Below are 22,457 nucleotides of genomic sequence, written 5' to 3'. Positions count from 1 at the left end.
CTTACGTAGGGACATTTTCTCAGAACATCAGCTATTTTATTATAAAAACACTTCCCTGTCCCTTACACGTTAGAGGGAGATTCCAGCCAGAGAACAAACGACTGTATGCTGATTGCTAAATGCTTCGCTACAGCTGCTTGTGCAGACTTCAGGCCTTTGATCAGTTATGGGGGACGATGTCTTCCCAGTGGGACCTGAACGGCAGAATTAGAGCTTAACACGCTGTGCTTCATTATAGTCTAGGTAGGAATTAGTCCATTAGCTCTAGTGACAATATGGTGGCGTTATTTCTATGCTTTACTCTCCTTGTCACAATTTTCATCTTGTCATGCTATATCGTCCTGGTTATTGCAGCCCATGCTTTGCTATCTAATATGCAGTTGCTTCATTAAAAACATTATTGAAACATATACTGCTTCTGTTTGTCATTGTGTATGTGAGACTAATGTAACTGAGAGAAACGGATGAGACCTGAGTGACCACAGCTCCCCTGAGAAATCAATGATGTCATGTGTTTGGCTGCCCAATCATCCCGCCCTTGGGTGGAGATGAGGTACTGCTAGTTAGCCGGACCAAAACCCAGTTTGGAGCAACAGGTGTCACCTGTAGTGGGTCAGACTCAGTCTCCCACACCGCAGGCGATTCTGCCACTCAAAATCCAGTAGTCTCATTAGAATAATGAGAGCCTACGCGACACTATGAGAAAGAAATAAAGTATAACTTCTTGACTACCATAAGCTATTTTGTTAATTGTATAATTTTATGGAATATATGGGAAACAGAATTGGCCCATTTTAAACTAAACAAGAATTCACTTACTAATTACGGAGTGCTTCTCCCATATGTGTATATAAAGACTTCTTGTGCGCTGGGATTTGGGATTATCATATCATGAGATTTAATGCTGCTATACAATGAACTGGGTAGTTTTATTGCAAGTCACTCTGCATGCCACCGATGATGGCTTTCCGCCTAGTCAACATATGCAGGATAGAAGTTAGAACTTATCTTATCCAATCAAGGTCAGTTGCTCCTCTCTTCTCCTTCTACCCCCCTCCTTTTATACATTGCATTGACCTTCGCTACCAACTTCCAAAAAGGAGTAAATTAAGTTTCTAAACTGGGTCAAATAACTTCCTATTAAGAAATATTTCCAGGGCCATGGAAGACAGTAGCAATCACAGGTGTATACCATGCATCATGAAAGTGGCACCGCTTAAAAACAGAGTCTAGCAAGCCCCAAAAAATGGCACAGGTCACAATACTCTGCTTACTTAGAATCAATCTCTAGCACAATACTGTGCATGTGTGTGCTTGGTCCACCATTATGAGATGCATATTCCCAATTTCACTATGGCAGCTGGCTCACTGTGTTGTAGGCATGGGGCACATCACTTATCATCCTTCTCTCAAACAGGCATTCACTAAGCTTAGTGTTTGAATTCAGATGACTGGCTTAGGTGATGACTGTCTCTGATTTATGCACTGCATTTAAATAGGGAGCAGTAGTCCTTCCACACGCAGTGTGCATATTCAAAATAGAGCACAGCTTTACCTAACAAGAAGGGAGGTGTAGTTGCTTGTATACTGAGGTCCAGTCTTTCATACTGTGGACACTCTTGACATAATAGGGGCTACCTGTAGCATTATGGCAGCTTTGGCACAATGGTCCCCACCTGTGCCTTATTGTAGATATTCTTCACATATCTCTGGCTCTTTCTGTCATCGTAATGGTTAAAGTCCTTACTGCGTCATGGACATCACTATACTTTCATGATGCCAAATGAGCTTGGAAGGCAGAATTTGTCGATGCAGAACAGGAGCACATGTGAGCTTGATGAAAATACCAAGCTGATATTAGAGGAACAGAATGTACCTAACATTTTCATCTGGTATTTCACTATTCATTCGATTTTCTTTTAAAATGTTGGAGGCAAATGAGTACATGGTAAAATAGCGACCATTCCAGAAACTGGCCAGCTGATGTCTCAGGTAGAATTATTGCATTTCTAAAATATGTTTACGGTTGGTATTTGAGTGATAATCCACCCTGAGTGTGGCCATATTGCTGATCATGATTCCTTTGTAACAGGGTGAACGTTTTACTACGACTTTTGTTTTATGACTCCTTTGAATTAATGTCATCACTTATACTGATAACACGTTTATATAATATTCTTATTATTGCTGTCTGAGACCCAAGCATGCGCTTCTCGTCTGTTTTATGATCCTGCAAGCCCCACGTAATTAATTGGTATCATTCTTGTCTGAACCTGTAGGATGTATCTAGCTTTGTTGCATATGGCCTTTCTTTTTTTAAATTTGCATTATGTTTGGTTTTTCCACTAAGTTCAAGGAGATTCTCAGTCCTAGCCTAAGACTGAGAATCTGGTTCGATGCAGCAGAAGGGAGGAAATAAGTGGTCAAAACTCCTATACACAGTTTGATAAATAATAGGCATAATAATTTGCTTTCTTATCATTTATTTTTAGGTTTTCTTGGGAAGAATACACTACAAATCTCCTGGGAAGGAAAACGCCTGCCTAGCAAGCCAGAGAAATATTGGAATATTTCATCAGTGCCCCTTTAGATTGCATGTAGTTTTATAAAAATATATGTGAATATTGTGAATGAAATTGGACCATCTTCTATTTCTTTCCATTGCTCTTGACTTCACCCGTGCTTTATCTAATTTGAGTTTGTCAGCCGTCAATTATTGAGGGATATTTTACTATTATCGTGCAGCACTATTGTAATTATTTCTGTTGGGTGCAGATGACTTCTGATGGGAATATTACTGGAAGAATAGGCCTTGTTGTGGTTTTTATTTAGCATTATTTCTCCAGGGGCCTCATGTACAGAGCCATTTTGTGGCTGTAAACCTGGCGATTCACAAAATTGTGGGTTTGTGGCGTAAGACACTACTTTTTGCTATGTAATAACCCTCTTTTGTGAAATGGTAAGAAGAAAACTACGGGTTTGCAATTCATTTTGAATAACAATTAGAAGGGACCATGCCCTCCTGTTTCTGGGGCAGTTGGTCCATAGGAGCGATGGGTCATTGACCCCCTCATCTTTCACCCTCACTGTGAGCCACTACATCCCAGACACACTCATTACTAATGCTTTTCCCTTAAAATACATTCCTGGTCATAAATCCATTGATTTTGTTTCTTTTAGGGGCGGGCCACAGAGCGAGCTCTCCCGACAAAGCAGTAGGCGGCTGTCTGGGATGCAGTTGATTGGGACACTGTTAACTGAACGCAAGAGCAGTGATTGGCTGGGATGGGACTGCCCAGCATGCACATGTTTAAAGCCAGGCAGTGCATGAGGCCCGAGGATCCAACCTTCACCAGAAGAGATTTGCATAACAATTTGCAGCTGACTGTCTGCTGCTCAATTGGAATCCGACAAGTAATATAAGAAGACGTCAAAGTATGTTTATGCTTACTTAAGCAGTGCACACAGTAAGCTGTAGAATTCCTATCGCATAGGGGATCGGGGCAACTTCTAGTTTTATTTCCATAAAGCAAAAGCATTTGCCGTTATGTGCCCCACCGCGAATAAAAGTTACGAGCCGCCCTGCCCTAGTTGCAAATCTCAGTGAGATGTATCAATGTTTTGTGACAGCAATTGCGGACACAAAACAATGTAAAGTTACTGATACCTGAGAAGAGGAAGTAACTCATTCGCAAAGGGAATCTGACAGTGTTGGACAGATTCCCCCTTTGGGATCTTTGTTGGGCAGCTTTGGGGTGGGGTGAGTCAGTGCTCAACTGCTTGCACCACAGACTGCACCTCCCAAAGTCTTACCAAACAGAATAGCCTTTTTTGAATGACCCCCATCTCGTCTGTGAAAGAAAATGCAGGGATGGAGGTCTGCTGACTCTTGCTGGACACCGTCAATGCATTGGGAGCCAATCGCAGATAGCGACCTGACATTAATATTCAATAGGCAGGACATTTTGCAAGCCCCTGCTAGCTGATGGAACCTGATAGTTTATAGGTCGCTGCTCAAAATAGCAGGCAAGTTTCAAAAAGTGGGTACTCACTTTGCACCCACTGTTTGTGACGTGCTTGCACCCACTGTTTGTGACGTGCTTGAACGTATACCTCTGTTTAATTGTGTATTACGTCTCTTGTGTCTCAGAGATTCAGAATGAAACGTTTTCTGCCAGTAGTGGTAATATAAGGGGGCATATTTATACTCCGTTTGCGCCGAATTTGCGTCGTTTTTTTCGACGCAAATTCGACGCAAAACTAACTCCATATTTATACTTTGGCGTTAGACGCGTCTAGCGCCAAAGTTCATGGAATTAGCGTCATTTTTTTGCGTGAACACCTTCCTTGCGTTAATGATATGCAAGGTAGGCGTTCCCGTCTTAAAAAATGACTCCGATGCATATGCGTCGGATTTATACTCCCGGGCAAAAATGACGCCTGGGAGTGGGCGGGTCTAAAAAACCCGCATTTGCGCCGGATTTTAGCGCCTGGGTCAGGGCAGGCGTTAAGGGACCTGTGGGCTCAGAATGAGCCCAGAGGTGCCCTCCCCTGCCCCCAGGGACACCCCCTGCCACCCTTGCCCACCCCAGGAGGACACCCAAGGCTGGAGGGACCCACCCCAGGGACATTAAGGTAAGTCCAGGTAAGTATTATTATTAATTTTTTTTTGTGGCATAGGGGGGCCTGATTTGTGCCCCCCTACATGCCACTATGCCCAATGACCATGCCCAGGGGACATAAGTCCCCTGGGCATGGCCATTGGGCAAGGGGGCATGACTCCTGTCTTTGCTAAGACAGGAGTCATGTTAATGGCGTCTGGGCGCCCCCAAAAAATGGCGCAATTCGGGTTAAGACGATTTTTTTGCCTCAGCCTGACTTGCCCCATTTTTAGACGCCCAAACGCCATTTTTCCCTACGCCGGCGCTGCCTGGTGTACGTGGTTTCTTTTCACGCACACCAGGCAGCGCCGGACGGCTAACGCCGGCTAACGCCATTCAATAAATACGGCGCCCGCATGGCGCTTCAGAATGGCGTTAGCCGTCGCTAATTTTTTGGGCGCAAAACTGCGTTAGGGCAGTTTTGCGTCAAAAAGTATAAATATGGGCCAAGGTTTGTGAAGTCGAAGAGAACTAATAGGGGTTGAAGGGCATGGTTGGAAATTGCTAAATTTGAACATATTTATTTAAGTCTGTAATCTGGGCTTTCATTTTTCAAGATTTGTGGGGGAATACAATGTAGAGGGGACAGTTTGGGAGAATTGGAAACTGTTAAAGATCCATCAATAATTAATTTTGCAATTGCACCACACTGAGTGAGGACGTTTTGTGATGTTAAGCCCGAATACTCAAAAGGCAAACCACACCAAAGAGCTGCCAGCTGAGTTCTCCTTACTCTCTTCACATATTTACATGGAGCAGTCACAGGTGTTTACCTGGAGGGGGTAGGCTCATGAACAGTGCCAATTCAGTTTCATACACTTCGGCTATCTCTGTGTTTAAATCAGGCCATCTCTGTGTTTAAATCAGACCATTGTAAGTTATGGAAAGCTAACAGAGCTCACACTTGACCAACCAATATGGAGTTTGCGGTAAAGTGTTTTTTTTGCTAGTACATTAGTTGCACAGACAAGTGATTCCGGTGAAGAATGCGGTTTATACAGACCTTACAGCTTTTTGTGTTTTTATAAATCGTAAAATACTAGTGAAATTCATAGACGTGCACTACAGTTAGGACTATGCTGCGTGCTGCAAAAACATGTCTTGGTGTTCGCTCTCTGTTGGGTCTACTTACAGCACATCATAACATGCCTACGTCACCTATAGCCATGGAACAGACTGTGATCAGTTTTCTCACTACCTGCAGGCACACAGCAGCACCTCAACCCAGTGGAGCAGAGTCACACACCACCTGCCCTACAAACACCCAACTGAGCCCTCTCTTTACCCCGGAACTGCAGGCTGTCTCTGGAGGATGGGGGATAAAAGATGGGGAATGGAGCCATGACCTTTACCACAACTGACTCACCGGAGCTATTGCGAGCATGAGCCCGCCCTCCACAATGAACAACAGCCGCTGAAGAGTGTCAAACCCCTAAGGGTGCGGTACTTTTCGACAACAGCTTCTCCCCACGTGTGGCTCGGGCGAGCTCCTCCTTGTCTCGCTGGACTTGCAAAAAAGAAAAAGATAACTGCCAGGGCCCTTCTCAGGATGCCACTGATGCTTGTGCGACCTATTACCCGTGCCGCCAATGGCAGTACCAACATAACCACTAACCACCTCACACAGTCTATTCCAGACCACCCAAAGGTATACGAATGGCGTGGGCGGCAGGTTTGATTAATTAATTATTGAAATCTATTGTGCCCATCTTAAAATTAGACAGACAGTGCTACCACGTAGTGGTCTGTCACTAATGCCGTTGTTCAGAATTAAGTGCCAATGCCGAGCACCGGAAATCACTGGCTCAACTCAAGCACTGCCTACGTCTCAGGAAACCTCTTCAGCTGCAGCTCATGTCAGTCAGATGAGTGGCAGAGAAAAGTTTCCAAAGAAGAAATTACCCAGGAGAATGATGAGGCCATGTAATACCTGGTGACTTGAAATATGCATATTGAAAGCTTTGAAAGAAACAGAAGGTTGTACATTAAGAAAGGAGCGTATTCCTGACCACTGACGATCTGTCATGCATCATATTACTGCACAAAAGAGCTGCATTAAAAGCAATTGCATGAAACAAAATTACCTCTGTTGTGCTGAAAAACTTTGTGTTACTTTGTGGTACATGCTGCAATATCCTAGGGTGTATGTTGACTGAACTATCAGCTTTTAGACAGTAGTTTGTGAAAACGAGAATAAAAATACACCACTGGACCTCTCGAATACTGCCTAGCTAATTTTATTGCGGAATGGGTGTAGCTTATATGGTCCATTTGCTTTTCAAGCAGCATTTGTATTTTTAACAAACCCTATAGGTTAGTGAGGTCAAATCGATGGCCAGTACCCCATCTCTGAAAATTCTGGTGAGCTTGATACAAATGTGATCAGTCAGTCAGACCAACGTATTTAACTTTAACTATTTATGTACGTTCGTGGAGAACACTGCTTTCAGTACAGCGGCTTAGGGCCAGACAAGCTTTGTAATCTACCGGGCATTTCCCTGCTGGGCTTTAGCACTTTGAGACCGGTTTTGAAAATCCCAGGGCAAGTCCTTGTGCCTCTATCACTTTGACGGGCTTACCAAGGTTATTTGCAGCAGGCACTAGAGGGTAAGAGAAAGAGAAAGGGAGGGAGGGAGAAGGTTAAGAGAAAGTGGTCCGAAAGGGAGAAGAGAGAGAGGAACAGAGATAATGACATAGTTAAGGCTTTCCCCTTTTTGTAAAGTTAAAGGAACAAGTACTACAAGCAGTTGCAGCTGGCTATGGGGAAAAGTGGTGGGGTGAACAAAACAGAAGCAATGAAAAATGGAAAAAAATGAGACAGCTGGCCAAATACACATGCGCACTGAGGGGAGTGCACATCACTCCCCTCAATGGCTGCTTCAGGCAGGTCACTCCCCTGCACCTTGTGCCAGTTGCCGCTGCTCCAGGCTTCCTCTTTACATTTTCCTTGCTTCCCTGGCGCTGCGTCCCTGCGGCCTCACCCCCTCCCTCTTCCTCGATTTCCCCTTCCCACCGCTGCATACCTGCGGCCCCGCCCCCACTCGCCCATTCGCTTAATTGCTCCCAGCTGCCCCTCCCTCCCACCTCCCCTTCTATGGCAGCAGCTGCGTGGTGAAGGGAGCGACCCTTGACCCTGCTTTCAGGCAGGTCGCCACCCTGCACCTTGTGCCGGTTGCCGCTGCTCCAGGCTTCCTCTTTTCATTTTCCCCATTGCCCCCCACTGCGTCCCTGCGGCCCGCCCCCTCCCTCTTCCTCGATTTCCCCTTCCCACCACTGCGTCCCTGCGGCCCCGCCCCACACTCACCCATTCGCTGACCTGTTCCCACCTCCCAGCTGCCCCTCCCTCCCATCTCCCCTTATATGGCAGCCAGTGCATGGCCACGCAGCAGACGGGCGCAGCGGGCGTGCCTAAGGCAAGCCCATCTGCGCCCAGCTGGACCGCGGCCAGTGCCAGGACCCTTGTTCCCCAAGACCGCCATGGCAACCAACACCACTACCCCGTCAGCACCCTCCTCGCACTCAACACAGGATGAGCACACGCCTGCTTCGTGGCCTCCTCTAAGCACATCCAGGGACCCTTCACCTGCCGGAACTGCAGCTTAACCATCCTCCAAATTGCCAAACCACCCGCAGAGACAGACCGTAACTACCTCCAATGCATCCTACTAAACACCAGTTCCGCACGCAAACACACGGTCGAACACTAGGACCTGCTCCACACCTCCACTCTGGACGTCCCCTTCCTGACGGAGACCTGGATGAACGCCTCCTCGGCACCGGACATCGCCATAGCCATTCCGGATGGCTACAAGATCACCCGCAGGGATCGCATCAATGGAGTCGGAGGCAGGTTCGCCATCGTCCACAAGAACACCATCAGGGTCACGACCTGCACCGACGACACCCTCAGCACCGCCGAACACCTGCACTTCCAGATCCACACCAACCCCAACACCACCCTCAGAGGAACTCTCATCTACCGACCCCCAGGACCACGGCCTCAGTTCTGTGACTCCATCGCCGACCTCGTCAGCAGGCACACCCTAGCCTCCGCCGACTACATCCTCCTCGGCGATCTGAACTTTCACCTGGAGAATAACAACGACCCCAACTCCACCTCCCTGATTGACAACCTCGCCATCCTCGGACTCAGACAACTCATCACTACTCCAACACACTCTGCCGGCCACACGCTGGACCCTGTCTTCTCCGCTAGCCCCCACATCAACTTCAGCCACACCACCAAATTCCCATGGACCGACCAACGCTGCATCCACTTCACCTTCCGGAAACCCACCGCGCACCACCGCACCCAACAGATCCCGTGCTGCAACTGGAGCAAAGTTAGCCAAGACCAGCTGAACACCAGCCTCGCCCGAAAACCACCCACCGAACCCACCAATCCCAACCTCGCAGCCTGCAACCTCTGGCGCTGGATCGACGACTGCACCAACACTCTCGCCCGCTCAATAAACCTTCCAACAGAGGTGCCAACAAGAGAGCTAGCTGGTTCACCTCGAACCTCCAAGCAAACCTGCCAGAAAGTGGAGAGAAAGTGGCTCTTCGAACAGACATCCATGCTGCCTTCAAGAACGCCATCCACAAACACCATCACCTCATCAGATCTGCCTAGAAAACCTCCTTCAAAGACCGCCTTGACAACAATGCACACAACAGCAAGGAGCTCTTCAACATCGTCAAGGAACTCTCTAACCCCAGCTCCAGCACAAACAACATCCCACCATCACAAGACCTGTGCAACTCCCGCACCACCTTCTTCCACCACAAGATCACAGACATCCATGACAGCTTCAACAGCCAGACCACCCCACCAACCATCGACTCCTCAGACTCTCCACCCACCTTCAACTACGACCCCCTGCTCGTCTGGGCCAATGTGAACAAAGAAGGCACAATCAAAACCATGAGCACTATCCACTCTGGATCTCCGTCAGACCCATGTCTGCACCACATTTTTGATAAAGCATGCGCCACAATCGCACCTCACCTCTGCAAAGTCATCAACATCTCCTTAGAGACGGCGACCTACCCCGAGAGTTGGAAGCACGCTGAGATCAATCCCCTACTCAAGAAACCCAGGGCGGACCCGAGAGACCTCAAGAATTTCCGTCCCATCTCCCTGCTCCCATTCCCGGCCAGGGTCATCGAGAAGATTGTCAACAGACAACTGACCCACTACCTCGAAGAAAATAACATCCTGGACCCATCCCAGTCAGGGTTCCGCAGCAATCACAGTACCGAAACAGCCGTCATCGCCGCCAACGACGACAAAAGAGACATGCTTGACAACGGCAAAACCGCGGCCCTCATCCTCCTGGACCTCTCTGCCGCCTTCGACACCATCTGCCACCGCACCCTACGCACACGCCTCCACAACGCAGGGATCCGGGACAAAGCTCTGGAGTGGACCACCTCCTTCCTCTACGGCAGAACCCAGAGCGTCCGCCTCCCCCCCTTTCCAATGCGAAGCCTCCAAGATCATCTGCTGGGTCCCCCAATGATCATCCCTCAGCCCTACACTATTCAACATCTACATGGCCCACTTGCCCACGTCGCCCGGCTACACAACCTCAACATCATCTCCCTCACCAAGGACCCCCTCGCTGCCAAATCCAACCTCCATGAAGGAATGAAGGCTGTCGCCGAATGGATGAGGAAGAGCAAACTGAAGTTGGACTAGGATAAGACGGAGGTCCTCAACCTCGGCGCCAACCCCTCAGCCCGGGACGACTCCTGGTGGCCGACAGCTCTGGGAGCAGCCCTGACACCCACTGACCACGCATGCAACCTGGCCATCATTCTCGACTCAACACTCTCCATGACCAAGCAAGTCAGCGCCATCTCCTCATCCTGCTTCAACCCCCTCCGCATGCCCTGCAAGATCTACAGATGGATCCCCACAGATTCAAGAAGAACGGTCACCCAGGCCCTCGTCAGCAGCAAACTTGACTACGGAAACGCCCTCTACGCAGGAGCCCCGGCCAAACTCATCAAACGATTGCAACGCATACAAAACGCCTCAGCGCACCTGATCCTCGATGCCCCCCGCCACATCGCTCCCCACCTTATAGACCTACACTGGCTCCCCGTCAACAAAAGGTCCTCAACCACACACACAAGGCGCTCCACAACACGGTCCAGCCTACCTCAACAGATGACTCACGTTCTACACCCTATCTTGCCAACTCCGCTCAGCCAACCTCGCTCTTGCCACAGGAAGCAGATCCTTCTCCCACCTCGCTAACAAGACCTGGAACACCCTTCCTTTGCCCCTACGACAGTCCGAAGACCTACTGACCTTCAGGAAGCACCTCAAAACCTGGCTATTCGAGCAGTAGCAGCACCCCCTCCTCAGCGCCTTGAGACCCTTACGGTGGGTTGTGCGCGCTACAAATACATTGATTGATTGATTGATTGTCATCCGCCCAACCCTTTAAAAATAAAATGATAATAAACCCGTTTTATTATCATTTCATTTTTTAAGTTTTGAAGCTGCTGCTGCTGGTGGGGAGGGCGACGCTCCTCCCCCATAGCGGAGGAGCAGCTGCTGACTACAAGTAGTCTAATATATGCTCCTTTATTTGTTGGAATGAATTTTTAATTTATATTAGGAGTGCATACATTTGTTATATTTTACTTTGTATTCACTGCTATTGATAATTTACTGGACTGTTTAAATCAGACACCACCTCGAACACATATGAGTTGTCCTAAGACACATGCTGCATAAATGTTTATTGAGTTGTGTTTTCCTAATCAATACATATATAACTACAGTATTTGTTTAATAAATGTTCGAACACATTTCGGATATTATTGTCCTTTTCTTTTCAAGTCGACTCTAGGCATGGATTTTTTTTCGTTTCACAAAGGCAAATTTATTTCACAAAATGTGTGTACTTCATAGATCAGGGTCTTCATGAAAACAAAAGTAATATACTATCAGAATACTGAGTTCAAAATGTTCATAGTCAGAACGTCGACTACCAAAATGTTGTGAAGGTAAGTACATCTTGGTAAGTTACTTTACTTAACTCCACCTATATGCATGTTGATGCTGTATATATCTTCAAGAAACATGGATGTGGGGTGAAGAATAGCAAATATATGCCTACTCATCCATACTTATCATCACAATATGTTGGTAGTTAGTATTCTGCCTGAAATATTTTAGTGGCATGATATTTATGTGTTCGATATTCTGTAACGTTATCTTTTCCGACCATCTTTACTGCTGAGACCGATCTTCAATTGTCAGATTCATTGAAATAACAGAATTTAATGTAGCAGCAGTGTAATGGGTAATTCGCGTGCGAGAAATGAGCCTAGCAGGCACTGAAGATATCTGTTTCTCGTAACATATTTCTGAAACACAGACCTTCTCTGAAACAAGAAGTTGAAAACTGACTCGATCTCTTTATACGAAAATATATTATTTTTCAATAGCTTTCACAGACTGGTAGAACAAGTATTAGTCCAATAACTCAACTTTAGTTTTGTATGACATTGCCCCTACCTTAAGCAGGTACGCCTTGTGGGACACTCCACTGATCTCAACCTTACAATTCAGTTTCACTCCAGATCTCGCTAAGCCGGTCTCCGGCGGTCCATGGAGGATAATGGCCTCATACTGGAACACATAGGTCTTACTTACACTGAAGACAGGTTCTGGAAGAGGATATGAGGACATAACAATTTGTGACTTAAAAAGTTACTTTAGCTATGTATTTGTATTAGATATAGGGGCACCTTTACATCAAACCAGACAATCAAACGTACTTACCAAAATTGTGCTGTTCACTCCCTGTTGAATTCAAACAAATTAAAATATGATGAGCACGATTAAAAATACCTTGACGTAATTTGATTAGCTTGGTCAGCATTAGAACCTCTTATAGAGAAAAACATTTAACTTACTGACTAGGACGAGTAAAACTGCAAAGATAATTCCCTTCATGCTGGTATTTAACGGAGAGCGCAGGTCCACTTCTAGTTTTTATGGAGGAACAATTGGGAAGGGCGGTTCTTCGAACTGTAAAGTTTATTCGTCTTATCACTATTTGTCAGCCAAGCTAAACCAAACATTTCAACTTGGCAACCACACTCAAATAAGAATAAAAAGGAGATTATTCCAGGGCCATCTAAGTGTTCTAGGATTCTGTTCATATCTGGTAGTGGGAGACAGGTGAATGTATCCAGAGTCCTCATTTATATGTATATTGCATTTTGATAAAATAAATGCATGCTTCACAAATGTTTGTCACTTGCACATGTTCTGATTACTTATTTCGGTTACGCTGACCCAAATAGTGATCGTATCTAAGTGGTGATGCAGCCAAAGTGTTGTGCAATTGGGAATAACGCCAGCAAAGTCCCAATGCTTGACCCCAGTCGTCACCACAACCAGGCTTTGCACTGATGTGTTATTTAGTTACAACTTTTTCCAATTCTTCAGACTGCATTTCAACATTTGCGCCATATAAGTAATTGCGTGAGCTGTGACACGTTTGATAATTAATGTTTGAGTTAAATTTTTCAACATCACAATCAGGTTTTTTTCTGCTAACTAAAGGAAGGATAATGTGAGGAATACTATGGACCAAGAGCGCTTCTACTTCACTTCTGTTGATTAATATTGTGCATAAGCCACATTTACTAGACTAATAATAATTAGAAAAAACATCACCCTCATTCATAGTTAATAAGTTATGAGATCTCACCTAGCAGACAGCAGAGGGTGTCTTGTTATGAAAGACCTATTGTTTACTGGACAATGGATTTACAGCCCACTCACTGCTTAGCATTGGTTGGAGTTGTCATGGCTTTGTCACTCTCATTTACTTGCTTCTTTTTCAATGGCTTGCCTTCCTCTTATGTTTGGCCCTACCGCAAGCCTATCCTCTTTATTATCCTTCACATTGGCTGATTTGTATCCTTCCTCTACTCACATTTAGGGAACTCCCTTTTTCTTTTTCTTTCAGCTTTCCACTAGAATGCATGTGCTCCTCTCTTCCTTATGTACTGCTTTCTCCACTCAAACACTCGCTCCCCCATGCTGTGCTGCTCCCCACTCTGACCAGCTTGTTTGTAGAAGTACAGTGACGGATATTTTTGCCAGGGTATGTCTGAAGATCAAACTATAAAGATCGTTCTTATTTTAGCTTCTGCATTCTGCATATTGCATGATAGTACAAGCTTTGATACACAAAGGCTTTTATTGTGCAGAGGATACGAACAACTGCTGCAATCAATCAGCTTGCATCTGAGGAAGAAGGTGTACTTGGTATGACAGTTATGGAGGGCCATATATCCATTCCCTGAGTTGCTGTAGAGAAGCAAATGACTGCATTCTATGGAAAGTAAATTATTCCTTGGCAAGCACTTCACTTTACATTCTGGCATTTATTCGTTTTTAAACTATCCGTGTTTTTGAAACATAAACCATACCATTTGCAAAGATTAAAAACATTGACGACAATGTACAATTTGGAATCACTATATGATATATTTGCTTTTCCTACATTATTATGTATTTTTTTATCTTTTACTTTTTTTCAAACAATACTTTACAGACAAACATTGGCAAAGTCAACAGCTCAGATCATATATGTGAGACTTATTGGCTTTAGTTGAGCTTTGAGATTGCCTGCATGTCAGGAGGCTATCAGTTCTGGGTACAATTGGATTTCAAATAACACACTTGAAATAACCGACAAATGATGTAAAGACAGAGCACTAAACAGATAGTCTGTCCGCATTTTTTCAAAAGGAAGGATAGCCTCTCAGCTTTTTTCTTAAACGAAGATAGCCTTTAATATAGCGATGTAGGGAACGTTTATTTCACATAATTGCAGCTTCTCTGAATTTTAGCACAGATCAGAACGGCCCACCAAGGACCAGAAGCTTGGGATGCCGTGGTCTACGAGTGACAAACGGGGAACTGGGCAATTTGAATAATTCTCTTTGAAACTGACAGATAATAAAAGGGAGTGCTGGGATTTTTGGACTGAGACCCAAAATAGGTCCGGGCACCAAAACAAAAGTGAGTTTCGTTTGTGAAGCAAATAGTCCAAAAGTGGTAACATTAGGGAAATCAGCAGGAAAAGCTAGCCCACCTAGCCATGAACCTGGCTCTAAAGCTGCTAAAATGACCAGCCCATATACTGGTCTGTCAGACCAGCCTATTGGGCACAGCCTGATTGTCCATTAGGCCAGTCCAACTCTGCATGAGGCACACATTGATACTAACAGAGATGCGGCTCGCATACTCAGTTCTGCACAAAATGTGCACTAGGAAGGCAAAAATGTTTGATGGTTATTGAGAAATAGGGATAAAAATTCTTAATATGTGAAATGAAACGTTATCAAAATGCTGCAGTTCTACTATTTCAACAAATAGCTGACTTTAAACATTTTCTAGCATTACCACTACTGAGCATCAACAGGATTAAAACTTATCAATGGGTAAGAGAAGTACATCAACGAAGAGATATAGATCAGAAGAAAAAGAGTAAAAACTATAGAAATACCTTATTCCATTTTGGTTTTCTAAATGTTTTCATTCGAATATTAATATTAATGTAGGACTATGCTGGCACGTGTGCACAAATGTATGCGATTCATTTAATGTCATTAATATTGTAGTCTGGGCCTATCAATCATACGCACATCTTCCAAAGCATTGCAGGTCCACACATGATTTTATTTACATCTAATAAATGCTGTGGCCAAGAGCATTGATGTACAGATATTCTTACAATTAAGGAACCTTCAATGGCTCCAAACTTTCAACAGCATGACATTGATATATCTGGCTGAAGGCTCAACAAGATTACTGTAGCGTGATATATAACTAGGATTCCTCACAAATTGGGACAAAGAATGTAAATGTTGCAGACTGAAGCTGGCACAATGCCTCAGTCCCAAAAAGTGTGCCCTAGTAAAGCCAGCCTTGATACCACACCATTAACTGCAGTGAAATCAAGACTTAAGTTTAAAACTCTCTATGCCATCCATAAAGTGCATTGGAATAAAGGTCCCGGTATGAGCAAACTTCATCTCAAATAAATCCAAACAAGATTCTTCAATAGACCATAACGCATTCCTGAAGACATTTTCAGGAGACTAAGGGCCGGTTTATATCTAACTGATGTGCCCAAACCATCAAAAAGCACTGTTTTAACCATACTTCATCATGTGGGCAGTATGATGGACAAAACACCTTCAAACTTCAGTCGACTCCATTGCATTGAGACTCATCCACTCTAATTGTTTTATTTCTGCCTCCATCAGGTGTCCCATACATCTTGTGGTCCTGATGAGACCCTATGTCATATAGAAGATCAAAACGTCACCAACAGTGCCAAACAAACCTTATCCAAGCCTTTGATTGTTAAAAGGGTTCAATTGAGATATATGTATCAATTTGCAGGTCATTTGTTATAATTTTGGAACCCTGTTATTTTCCTTCTGGCTTTTTGTATATTTGCATTATTCGATTGTGGTGTTTTGGGTTCCAGTTCACATGGGGCACTGTGCACTTTGTACAATTATATGTCAATACATATTGAAGAATATTTTGAAAATAATTGTCTTGCATTATTATCTGTGGTGGACCACGTGGTGTGATTCACTCTATTCACATCGTACTGCATTCAACTTGTGCAATTGTGCTTATTATTTATCAAGTATTCATGTATATTTCTAATAAGAACCATTGTTTTTTCTAATACTGCTAATGCCCTGGTTCTTATCGTGTAGGGTTACCTTTGTGTTTTGTAAGAAAACTTTGGGGGCTGCAGGCACGAGGGAGGCTGTATGATCATAATAGCTTCATCTGCATCATCCCAATTATTTTCTCTGGGAAAAGTGGAAGTATTCCTGAGGTCGGGCTTACACCCCCTCACCCACCCTCCCAAAAAAGTAACATATTGGGGAGCCGTGGCCAACAGCTGATAGGTCAACGGAGCCACAGGTCGAAAACGTTTGGGAACCACTGATCTATTGTAAGTTTGGTGTACGCCTCTGTCATTATGACAGAAGCGAACACCAAGTAACCAATGCTTATTATACTTTTAATCTATTGTCAAAGTACAATTCTAAGCATTACAATAAAAAAACACATATTAAATCAATTTAATATATTTTTACATATGGTCAAAATACTTAAATAAATATATGTTGATATTTTTAATTGTTTTCAAACATTTTCAATAATAGGTAATCCTTCTAATTTTTAAGTTTACCAGACATTTTATTTACATCTCCGAAGATCATTTTCATTAAAATTCTACATCCAATGAACTTTCAATGTATGTAAAAGGATATACATAAAAGTATCATGTTAATTCTATATCAAAATTATCCGTTGTAGCTATTACTGTAAAAATTCAAATTCTATTTTAACATTGTGTATGTGACAAACAGAAACAAAACCACGTATTTATAAAAATAAATCTAATTTGTTAGATGTTTCTCTAAAAAAACAATTTTTAAAGCAATTAAACAATATTTTTTTTTGCAAAAAAAGACTAAAGTAGCATCACTGCCACAATAAGATGCAAAAAGACACTGACTAAATTGATGAAGCACTTCCTCGAAAAAAAAACCAGTGTAAATGATCTTGAATGGTAAGTTGTAGACAGAGTCCCCTCATGAGATAGCAAATACAGAGGCCAAACTGTTCAATTGACAGCAGTGCTAGATATACCACCTCATTAGTTGCACCCTAGGTTTGAATGTGGACATTCAGCTATTGAGAGAGCAATGGTAATCTTGAGCGTCACTACACGGGCTCTCTGCTCACAGTCGAATAGTCAAGTAGGCAGAATTCTTCACAAACAAACTTTATATACGTATAGCTTTCTCCTTTTAAACGTGTCTGCCCTTGCTGTAATGCCTCAATTTCACTACGACAATCGCTCTGGTTTATATAAGCACCGCAACACCTCATACCTTTTTTGGGGGGGCTGAGGGGACTCACATGGTTCCTGGTGACACTAATAGCCCCACCAGGACTTGAACCAGGGGAATGTTTTGCACCAAGAGCTTCGCCGGTTCAGCTGTAAATCTGATGCACCTCATCGTCTGCACTACTATAATAATTGACTCGTCATACTATGGAACCTTGGATAAGTGGCTCTGTGAAAAGGATTATGAACCTCAGGAGTACGTGCAATGCCAAACGGTGTAACTATTATCCCAGCCATAACCAATACTTGAGGGCAAGTGGTGAACCAGAACAATAGTATTTTACCGCAGCCATGCTGATGTTGATTCTGCCTTGTCTTTCGACAATGTGGAGCAACAGCCTTTGGCTATCAAGCGTTCGGGTGAAGCAGCACTACTTGGCAACTTCAGTACTCCGACGACGTATTTCCAGACACGCCCATTCTGGCCTATTTATTCATGAACCGGGCTGGGATGAAAATTGTTTGGCGGCCGGCGTTGGGCAACGAAGTAGGTGTACCAGTACACATTCCCTCTTGACAAAGTAAGTCGGAGATTGGAGCCATACTTACCATAGTGAATAACACGTCCACACACTCTGGGAGAGAGCGTAGTTCTACTTCTACTGGGGGTAATTTGTCAATCTCCACAGTTTGATTGTTGGAGCATTCCGAGTCCAAAAACCCAAGGGACGTCTCGTGACAACTAAGACCTTTCAAATATACATTTGAATTCCTGATCTAGGCATACAAAAAATATTATGTTTATCTGAAGTATATGTCAGTTTGTCTGGTTTCTGTTTGCTTGTCTGACTTCATTTCATTCAGCTTACAAAACGGAGAAAAAATGAGCTGGAGATGTTCATAAACACCTGAATATATTTTAGGGCTCGGACCCTCCTCAGCTCACAGTACTTATGACCATAAGTAAAAGAAAGAGGGCCAGTAAACTAGTGGTTTTCGAATGTTTAAGGATTTTTTTTATCTGTTAAGTTGTTATTATGACTTCAACCATGGGGGCACAATGACTATTTTATTCGATATGAATATATTAGTCCCATATATGAAGGAAAAGCACATCTACGAGTTTGCACAATAATTTTTAGTGATGAACAGTATTCCTAATTTCACAAAGTGTGTGACTCCCGAGAGATGCCTCCCGATGTGAACTATTGAATGTGTGCTGAGCGGCACTCTGGCATGCCCATATGTGCAATTCTTTTGCTGTGATTTTTGCACTTATTTCAAAGTATTGGTGGCTATTAAGTGATGGAATGTTCATCTACAGGAAGGAAGTGACATGCATGACAAACGTGTTGAACCCCACACTCAGTTGGTGAGTGATTTTTCATATTTTTAAATAATGTACATATTTTTTTCCTTCTATTCCTACAGGTGTTGGTCACGTCTTTTAGCAGTATAAGGTCTAAGAGCTTTAAGCGTCATGATTGCTGCATGGAATGAGCATATCAATAGACAGGAAATAAAGTAGCCCTGAAGAAGGCCATAGACCCAGTGGACTTTTTTAGCTGGCCAAAACATGTTGGCATTGGAATAGGGCTAGGCGAACCATCATTTCTCATAATAGGCCCCACATACCTTTTTTAACCATACCAAAGGTACCCAATAATAAATGGAAATCCTAAGGTTTAGCTTTAAGATTTTTTAATCATTTATCTGAATCCCTTTAATTAATCCAACAAGCATTTATATACGAACTGCCTGTCATAGCTGAGTCAGCCGAGATGGTATTTACCTACCAGGGTATGAGGAACCACTAATGATGAAGCATGCCATGACAAGTTTTGGGTGAGGCATTTTCCTCAAAATCTTTTGGATTTCTGTAGGTTCAGTATGACATTATCTTACATGACCTAAGATTTTTTAGGGAGGATTGTCCTTCCTGAACCTCTGTGGTTACCTTGGACCAGTGAAGCAGGTCCTCCCACTGCATATGGCAGTGCAGGCTACTGTGTTTACTGGGATACACCTACAAATAACAAAAACCAAAAACACAGAAAAAGCATATATAAAATCTTGCAACATCTAATATGTCAAAAAATACAAATGCTTTTATGTTTAGTTTCAGAATATATACCATATATTCTTAGTAAATTTATAGTTATTAATATTTTCTCTGTTCTCAAATTTCATTAGTAAGGTTGTACATATCAAAAACACACAAATATATCTTTCTCCTTCTATATATACATATATTATGTTTTTCTATAACTCTCTCTATATATATATTCACTGAAAAACAGATTATAGCGCATTTACAATTAGGACTACATTACTTATAATATGTTTCATTTCTGTTATGTTAAAAATGTTTGCAACAGAAAAAAACATACACAATCAATAAAACACGAAGGTTAAACCATAGTTATAGTTGAGAACAATACTTATTATTATATTAATACAAAACAAACGAAAGTTTTGACATTTAAATGTTATAGTTTTAAAGTAGATTTATATCTGTAGCCCCCTCACAAAACTATGTCGCACAGCTGCTAACAGTGTTATGAAATCAGTAGACAGAAAAAATGATCTATAACTCGCCACTCTACCATGCACGCTGTTCTTAAAATGATCTAATTATAACTGTCATAAGTGTTGTAAGCAATGCAATAATTGAACATGGTACAAGTAATGTTATGGAAGGGTGAAAACAGGGCATGGAGAATGCACAAGTTATAATGTGTGTCTACTGATTTTATAACCCTACCTTAGCAGCTGTGCAATTCGTTTTGTGAGAGGGCTGAAGATATAAATCTAAGTTAAAAGTACACATTTTGAAATTTCAAAGGTTTATGTAGTTTGTTTTTTTGTATTATAATAATAAGTAATGTGTTCTTAGCTACAAACACTCTAACCTTTTTTCAGTAAATCAGTTATCTTGCAAACATAATTTTTTAGCATAACAGAAATGAAATACATTTTCATTTGAAAATAGTAATGGTAAATAGTGTTGGAATGTAGGAATCTAATTTATGAGCATATATACATGTAATGATGTGTAAATATGTATTTGTTTATAATTGTTTTGAAAGAGGCATGTTTGTAAAAATCCTTTCCTACATATATCACAATTTCTATTGTTGCTGCTATATTTTAAAAGTTTTGAGGTATGTTTATAGCCCAGATAAAAGAGTGGTTTTATTAGTAATACTTTGGGTTGTAAAATGTAAATAGCATTTGAAAAACACAAAGGCGGTTGTAACAACCTGCCTATATTAGGTGTATGTCAATTCCGAGAGCCTTATTTCTCTTTTTGCAGCTTGTAGGTACTGCTGTACCTCCTAGATAATATTGAGATAATTTGGGATTGTAAAATAACTTTTGATTGGCCTAAACAGTGTAAATTATAGGAAAACTGAAGTTTTTATTTTATTTTATTGGAGCAAAATGCAGTAACAAAACCAATATTACATCTCATATCAAAAATAGTTCGATTCTCTTCTACAATAGCACTTATTGAGCAACAGTATATTTAAGCAAAATCACAGCACCATAGTAATTAAATTTATGGCTTGTAAACATTTAGACAGTTCTAGTCTGTTTTAAAATAACCCATTCATCAAGCAGCAATGTTATTAAAGCGTGAAAAACATATTATAAAGTGCAAACAATATATCAAACAAAATAAGTATTTTAAAGTCAGAAACAGTTCTATTCTCTTCTAAAGTAACATGTATCAAGTAACATTATATTTAAACTAAATCACGGCACCGTATTATATCAAATTCATAACCTATAAACATTTAAACAGTTCCAGTCTGTTTTGAAAAACCCATTCATCCAGCAGCAATGTTATTAAAGTGACAAAAATATATTATAAAGTGCAAACAATACATCCAACGAATTCACTATGCATGCATTATCGAGGTACATCTGTTCCGCTCACAACGATAGGAAGCATATATAAATTGATAATAGCGCGCAACCATCCTTTTATAATGAACAAGCTAGTATCCCTAAAGGGCCTCTTGAGTCCAGCAGCGTCCTATACTTTAGAGCTCTTACTTACGAAAATTCACCTCCCTGAGCCAGGTCTTGATCTAACCAAACCTTTACCACGTCCTATTAAATCTTCAAAGCTCACCCTCTCGTTTGGCATAAACCTCCTCAAAAGTCTGCATTCTAATCATTTTACTAAGCCAATGCGCTTACATGGGAGCCACCTCCAATTCCCAACTTTGAAGAATCAGAGAGCGCGCCACTGCAACTGCTATAAAAATAAAATGTTGACTATATTTATGTAGATGATAAACTTCATAGCCTGACCCAAAAAGTTCTAACATTGCTGAAGGAAGGATTCTAGCTCGCAAAGTTACACTAATTGCTTGAAAATCCTCTTCCCAAAAAGTCAGAGCATTGGACAGTCAAAGACAATATGAGCACGTCCTTCCCCATTGACCAATCCACATCTAAAACACTGATTGTCAGGAAGGGATCATCTTATGTAACCTTGCTGGTGTAAAATAAGCTGCCCAAAAAGAAAGGAACGCCATTTGCTGGAATGGACCTAAACACTATCTCTGAAAGGTAATGCCACTCCTTGATGCTGTACCTACAATTTGTTAGTTGGTAAACCTTAATTAATAGGTCAGGAAGTGTAGCCTCAGTGATCTGTTGGCGTAATAATCTATACCAATTGCCCACATCTCCCACAGTTTTCTCATATGAATGATAAACAATATCATGCTCTTTGTGCTTTATTAGGGTATAATTATTCTTCACAAAGGTAGACATCTGAAGGAAACTGAACTACAGTGGAGTAATCTGATCACCAAATTGTTGAATTAAAGAATCCCAAGTTATGAGA

General features: G+C 42.4%; 1 protein-coding gene across 1 annotated transcript in view; it reads right to left on the bottom strand.

Moving 5' to 3' along the window:
• The window catches only part of LOC138293200 (vitellogenin-A2-like), a 383,104-nt gene extending 370,411 nt beyond the window's left edge, over nucleotides 1-12,693 (bottom strand). Inside the window, exons 1-3 of the mRNA XM_069232287.1 lie at nucleotides 12,600-12,693; nucleotides 12,466-12,486; nucleotides 12,199-12,350 (exon numbers count right to left, since the gene is read on the bottom strand). Of these exons, the coding sequence (XP_069088388.1) occupies nucleotides 12,199-12,350; nucleotides 12,466-12,486; nucleotides 12,600-12,639 (213 nt within the window). The 5' untranslated portion in view covers nucleotides 12,640-12,693. The remainder of the gene's footprint in view (nucleotides 1-12,198; nucleotides 12,351-12,465; nucleotides 12,487-12,599) is intronic.
• Nucleotides 12,694-22,457: the final 9,764 nt, after the last annotated feature.

Source organism: Pleurodeles waltl, chromosome 4_2 (assembly GCF_031143425.1).
Source record: "Pleurodeles waltl isolate 20211129_DDA chromosome 4_2, aPleWal1.hap1.20221129, whole genome shotgun sequence".
Taxonomy (NCBI): Eukaryota; Metazoa; Chordata; class Amphibia; order Caudata; family Salamandridae; genus Pleurodeles; species Pleurodeles waltl.
This window is presented reverse-complemented; position numbering and strand designations above follow the sequence as displayed.